This window comes from Protopterus annectens, chromosome 4.part0 (genome assembly GCF_019279795.1).
Source record: "Protopterus annectens isolate FY-2018-M chromosome 4.part0, PAN1.0, whole genome shotgun sequence".
In the NCBI taxonomy this organism is placed as follows: domain Eukaryota; kingdom Metazoa; phylum Chordata; order Ceratodontiformes; family Protopteridae; genus Protopterus; species Protopterus annectens.
The window spans coordinates 1,917,173,955-1,917,181,065 of record NC_056733.1 but is presented as its reverse complement, the minus strand read 5'-3'; the positions used below and the strand labels follow the sequence as shown (position 1 = coordinate 1,917,181,065).

General features: G+C 38.8%; 1 protein-coding gene across 3 annotated transcripts in view; it reads left to right on the top strand.

Moving 5' to 3' along the window:
• The first annotated feature begins 4,279 nt into the window (after positions 1-4,279).
• The window catches only part of LOC122800071 (peroxynitrite isomerase THAP4-like), a 357,091-nt gene continuing 354,259 nt past the window's right edge, over positions 4,280-7,111 (top strand). Inside the window, exon 1 of one of the 3 annotated variants that reach the window (XM_044069568.1) lies at positions 4,280-4,432. In XM_044069568.1, coding sequence (XP_043925503.1) covers positions 4,405-4,432 — 28 coding nt within the window. In that variant the 5' untranslated portion in view covers positions 4,280-4,404. The remainder of the gene's footprint in view (positions 4,433-7,111) is intronic. The other 2 variants (XM_044069569.1, XM_044069570.1) reach the window with 2 other exon arrangements.

Below are 7,111 nucleotides of genomic sequence, written 5' to 3'. Positions count from 1 at the left end.
TTTAATCAAATGGGAGGAGAAATATATATTTAATACAGAATTTAAAAATTGCTGGACATTATATCGCAGGTTTCTTGACAATATAGTGATATTTTGGACTGCAGGTGGAGACAGATTGAAAGAATTTGTGACTTATATAAATAATACAACTAAATTTTTAAAATTCACTTACAACATTTCTGAATATAAAATGACCTATTTAGATATAGAAATATATACAGAAGGTTCACATTTTGAAAGTAAGATTTATAGAAAACCAACTTTTTGTAATTCTTTTCTTCACTATGAAAGTGCACATCCTATGCATTGTAAAAAAAACATTGTCAAGGGACAATTTGTAAGAGGTAGCAGAATGACAAGTGTGGAAAGTGAATTCGTTAAGGAATGTGAGCTACTTCAAAAAATGTTCTTAGAGAGAGGATACCCACTGGATTTTATAAACAAATTGGAGAAGAAGTTGTCAAAGGAAGGTTAGACAAGTTCAAACCTATTATTAATAACAAGATTAATTTTGACAATGCTAATAGGGATGACACCGGGGATAAATTTGAGCAAGCCTTAATTCTAGAATATAATGGGGTAAATAATTATGTCAAAACAATATTCATGAGAGAATTGCAAAGATTTGTGGCTTTTTCTGACCTGGAGAATTTGACCAATATTTCACATAAAATAATTTATAAGAATTCTATTAGCATCAAAGGTATCCTAGAAAATAAATATGGAGCAACGATTAACAAGGGGAGACAGGGTACTTACAAATGTTGCCGATGTAACCAATGCCCTTATATACTTAATTTAGAGAAGTACTACTTGGGATGTAGGAATAGATGGATATGTGGGGCAAAGTTTTACAATTGTGAAACCAAAGGAATAATATATTTAGCAATCTGTAAAATATGTGGCTCTTTTTATGTGGGTAAATCAGAGAGGAAACTCAAAAAGAGAATATATGAACATATTTATGAAATACAAACAAGGAAAGGAACCAATGCCTTATTCAAACATAGTGAGCAATGTAAAGATGCCACTTATGTTTTTATGGTATTAGAGCAAGTTAAAAGTAATATTAGGGGGGCCCTTGGGAAGATTTGATCGAGTTCAGAGAGTTATGGTGGCAAGTAACTCTCCAAGCTGACCAACCACCAGGTTTAAATGAATTTATTTCTATTAAACCTTTGTTAAAATTAAGAGCAGCTAAGCTCTAAGAGCTCTATAAGCACTTTCACAAAATGACCACTAGAGGGTATCAGTTCATAAGGTTTAGCCACAAAACTAAAGTTACAATGATACATATACACAATCCAACATTAAATTGATTGATTCGTGAAGTTTTTTAGTTTTTAATGTTTTTAATCTAGAGAAAGTTATACAATAATTATTTATTGGAATAAGGAACAATTTTATATACTGATGAACAGTTTTTTTCTTTTTATGTGAATGTCTTGAGAAATAGTGTTTCATGTTCATTTCTCTTTTAAAGTTGATTGGTATAATGAGCACTTAATTGATGTTATTATAAATATAGCTTGTTAGTTGGAATGATTTATCTGATGAAGTCTACGTAATATGACGAAAACGCTGAGTGGAACTTTTAAGGTGTTAATGTTATTTTTCTGCTGTGCCTTGTGATTTTATCTTTTGGATATTAAATTCGGTATTGGAGCTACATCCGACCTCTCATTTGCACTTTGGATTTTTGTTTTTGGTGTTTTTTGGTGCAATTTCCACCATTCTGTTGCTTTCTTTAGTTATGTTAGGAACCTGGGTGGGAATTCCCAGATATGCTCAGAATTAGTCCAAAATGACAAAAAATACACCGAACCCACAGACATTGCCAACATCCTAGCTGACAGGTTCAGTGCAAACTTCTCCCCCCTTCCCCACCAAAAGGGCAAATATCTATCCCAGCAGAGTGCTGCCCCCCTGACATCTCAGATGCTCAGGTAAGAGCTGCCGTCTCCAAAGCAAAAAACACAGCATCAATGGGACCAGACGGTGTCCCGGGCTGCGTCCTACATGAACTCCAAGAAGAACTAAACCCAAACATAAAACTACTGTTCAATCTCAGCCTTACTACAAGATATGTACCCAAATAGTGGCGTACAGCAACAGTGGTCCCTCTCCACAAAGGTGGTGCCTCAACAGATCCTGGAAACTATCGCCCCATAAGCTTGACTAGCTTGGTCTGCAAAGCTATGGAAAGGATCATCATGGACCTCATAAATAAAGATATTGGGGACCTACAGACACTGGATCCTACCCAGTTCATCTTTGTTAAGGGCAGATCCTGCCTCTTAAACCTGGTCGATTTCTTTGAAACAATCACCAAGGCCATTGACAAGGGGAAAGTGGTCCACACAGCCTACTTGGACCTTGCAAAAGCCTTCGATACAATACCCCACTCGGGCATTATGGATAAGCTCACCAGCTTAAATATAAACCCCTATGTCACTAGATGGGTTGCAAACTGGCTCAAGGACAGAACCCACATGGTTAGAATTGCTGGAGCCATGTCAGACTCCAAACCAGTTACAAGTGGCGTCCCACAAGGCTCAGTCCTGGGACCTCTCTTGTTCGGTATATATTTCTCGGAGGTACAGGCTAACACGGAAGGACTGTGGCTGACCAAGTTCGCAGATGACTGCAAACTGGGCGTCATAGTCGACTCTCCAGCCAACACAAGCATCCTACAAAAGGGCCTCATAGAAATAGACAACTGGTGCCAGAGCCATGGCCTCAAGCTAAACTCCAAAAAGTGTATAGTCATCCCCTTTGGCAAAAACAACATGCCCACAAATTACCACATAGGTGGTAATCCATTAAGTACGGAAGAAGTAATTAGGGACCTAGGGACCCAAGTTGATAGCAATCTCTCATTTGACAACCACGTGGCCAAAGTGGTTAGAAAAACATTTTATATAGCCCACCTAATCATGAAGGGATTCACATCTAGATCAGGGGAGGTCATCGTGCCTCTTTACTCATCCCTCATCAGGCCCATAATTGAGTACAATGCCCCTTTTGGGATGTACCTTACCAGACACCTGCAGCAACTGGAAAGACCCCAAAAGTACCTCACCAAGAGGATCAAAGGGCTCAAACAGATGCCATATGCTGCCCGGTTAAAGAAACTCCGGCTCTACTCAGTGGCATACCGCCTGCTCAGAGGCGATCTGTGCTTGACATATAAAGCCATGTCCAACCCATTAATTAATGGATATGCTGCACCTCAGAAAATCCAAATCCCATTGAGCTATGCGCTTGAGAGACTTGAACCTCATCACTGAAATAAATAGGACATGCTGGAGGGACAGATTCATAACCCAGGGGTTCCCTTTACTCTGGAATAAAATCCCAGTCCAGGTTAGGCAGAGTCCCTCATTGACTCTCTTCAAGAGGAATCTTGATGAGTGAATGGGAGATAGTAGGTTTACCCCGGGTATCACTTCTGTGTCACTGTTAGACAGAGGTACAGTATACTAACCTCGAAAAAGGGCATAGCAAAATTCATTTAAAATGGGTGGCGAAAGCCAAACACACTCTGGCTAGGCTTATAAATGCCCTAGGGCAGATAGCCTAGTATGAACCTATGAACCTATGAACATGGATATTCACCTAAAAGTCTATCAGTCCTGTAATACCTTACAAGTTAATACCACTAATATCTGCTGCCACTAAAATGTAGATTTGTTGACTATTTAAATAGTAACACATCATAGGCTACCTATAGTAGACCTATTTAAATGGTAACACAGCATAGTTCTGCTATACGTACATAGCTTTAGTAGGTAGGTTGTGCAGTCACTAGACACTACTAATGTAGTTATGTTTCTCCTGTCAGATAAAGTCACTGCCAGCAGTGAAATAAAATGGTAATCAGTGCAGGTACAACAACTGCTTCCGGAAGTAAAGCTACAGTAGTCAAGGACAATGTTTAAATATTAGTCTAATTCACTTAGAAAGTTAAAAGAGCAACATTTTCTGACCAATGAGAAATATGAAACCCTTAATGTCTGGTATTATTGACATTAGAGTAATCCTCAGTGATTTAACAGAAAATCCGATATCTTACAGGGGGACAGGGCAAAGGTATGAAGCTAAATCAGAGACATTCTGCAGAATTGTCAACAGCTGAGTGGTATGCAATGCAATGCTAGTAAACAAGTTTATTGTGTGATGTCTGAAAGAATACAATTCCCAGAACACTCCTCTAACATGATGTCGTCATTTCCTGGCTTTGCCCTACCCTCTCATTAGCAACAGCTAATTGCTGCTCTTATATTTGTAGGAAGGAAAAGGCAGACAGAAAGCTGTGCAGAGATTGTAGAGAGAAATAAGAAAGTCAGGCAACCTTCTGTTCAAGTGCACTGTGTCAAAGCCCTAAGCAGTTGCTGAAGAATCATGGCTTCTGATGCAGTTACAGAGACAGGTACTATTTCATTGGTATTGTACAAAATAAGCTAACCAATCATGGTTTCTGATGCAGTTACAAGCGACTGGTAATGTTTCTGTAGTGTATATAATTAGCTCCTCAAGACATTTGGTAGATGTCACTTTCTTACCAATCCAGTTTGTAATTTCCAGTAAGGAAACTAATCTGTAAAAAGCCAGACTGTAAAGTGCTTGGGCTTTATTTAAATTAATTTTTCACAGATAGTTTGATAAATGCAAATGTTTCTGTTTTTCAGGAGTTACCTGCTTTTAACTGCTTTTGCAGGAAAGGAGATTCTAGTGAAGGTGCCCTTAAATTAGGGTGCCAGCTTTCAGGCAGTTTACCTTTAGAGAAAGTTAAGTGCTCCATAGATGAAACCTCAGCACCACACCTGTCCTTACTGAGTCCTTAAAATTTTTGTCTTGTGTTTTACGTAAATCTTTTCAGCAAGTTTAGTAATATCCCAGTATTTGTTGATGTACTAGTAAACAACAGCCGCTTGACGTAAAGTAGATTTAAATTCATAAACATTTGATTTTATGTTTGTTTACCAGCAGATTAAAATCTTAATGCATTATTCATTCTTAATCCATATTTAAAAACTACAGCCTTTCACAATGAATAACATAGAGTAGCTTTTAGTGAGGCCTTTTGAATCCCAGCCCTTGCCTTTCCTGTTTGCAGAGCTGTGGTATTTTTATTACAAGCTTTTATACTCGCACACACCTGTGTGTTTGTATATATAGTGTATAATATACTTGTGTGTGTGTGTTGTATTTATTTATACTTTATTTGGGTTAGTCCCACTATTCCAATGGCCTCTTTTCTATGCACACACAAACATATGGGGAAAGGCTAAAAATATATTTACCTTACGTTTTGTGGTTCTTAGAGTTATAAATGTTTTATGGTTCTTGTTGCCGATTTTATTTGGGGGACATTTTCAACCGGCACACTGCATGAATTATTGGGAGTGTGTGATATCTGCAGTTAATTTGTGGAACCCCTAGCAGATTGGAAAGTTGTCTGACCTTTACAGATAGTTAATACCTCTGAATATAGGGTCACCAGAGGAAACTAATGTGCTGTAGGCATTGTGATGCTGTCCTCTTTCTTTCCAAGAAAACCGAGTTATTCCCGTGACTGTCTGCTTCAGATTTCTTCAGTACTTTTATGGAATAACATCTGAAGTTTTAGGCTTATTACTGTTGCTTATAATTTTAAATTTAAGCTTCTATTTTTCATTTTTCTCAAATAAGGTAATGAAGACAATCTGTTCTTTTCACTCTGTGTACAGCTGTCTCCTCACATTTTTTGCTATGATTCTAGATTATATTTTTAGAAACATTTACTTTAGAGTTCAAATGGTTTAAAGTTAACTGAAAAACTGAAGACTACCTTCTTCTCTTCTCATCCTAAGTATGTATGTTCTATTATGCTATTTTTCTAGAGGGTTGCACCCAGATTAAGACCTTGCCACCTCCCCAGCATCGGTGGGAGCAGTAAATGGATTTTTTTTCAGTCCTTTCTTCCATCAGATTTATCTGATCAGTTACTCATTGCTTCCCTTAGAGACAGCAACCCTGAGAGCAGCAGGATCATTAATGGAGCAGATTTAGTTGAAACAACGGTGGTATTGGACACTCGTCTGTATTTATGCCAAGAGAGAAGAAATATTTTTTTGCATATGTGATGAATTTTGTGTAGTCGTGAGATGGTTGTATGGTGTTAAATGTATTATAGTTGCATCCATTTTCCAAAAATAAAGGATGACCCTGTACCAGTAAGTTTAAAAGTGAAAGCCTTCCTTCCACTGAAATGCGTTGGACTGGGTTTGAGTTTAGAGGAGGTATACGATATTCTTTGTCAGTGTTGCAGTACTAATTCATGGGTCTTCCTGCCATGCAGAAGCCTGCAACCAGCCAGATCCTTGACTCTTTGCATCATTCCTAGCTGGCAGATGTCTGTACATCAGGGTATAAGACTGGTGTCTGTTGGCACAGTCTTTAGTTTTTCCTAGCCATGCAGTCCGATGCGCTGCTGTATGTTTCTGATGCTTGCATTCTATCTGGCAACTCATTTTTGCAAAGTTATCCCCATTAGGCTTGTTAGGGATGTTGTTTTCTAATTAATGTTTAAAAAGATTAATAACTACTTAAAGTGTAATAAGCAAATCTTGCATAAAGATTTCTATTTGTATTGTCTGTTTTGCCTGGGGCATCAGCACAACATTTCTGGTTGTCAGGATTGTGCTAGGTTTAATTCCAAAACTTTGAAACGTAGGGCTGAAGTCCTTGCAACCAGGAGCGGCCTTAGGTCAACTGGTGCCCTAGGCAAAAGGGCTCCACGGCACCCCCCACCACACCATCTGGTGCCCCCATCCTAGTCTACTTACACCAAATAAATACTGGAAAAGTGCCCCTACTAGAGCAGCACCCTAGGCGGCTGCCTAGTTGGCCTATGCCTAAGGCCGGCCATGCTTGCAACCCACATGGAGTCTGCAGATCCAACAGCACCAGCCTCATTTGGTAGGTTGGGTCCCTACCGTAGAAATGGAAAAATAACCCAAAGGAGATAGATGTCGTGGACAACAGAGAATCTTTTGTGTCCACAGTCAGGTCCTCCTTTGATTCAGTTGAGGCACTTTTGCAGCCCTCTGGTCCAATGACTAGTAAA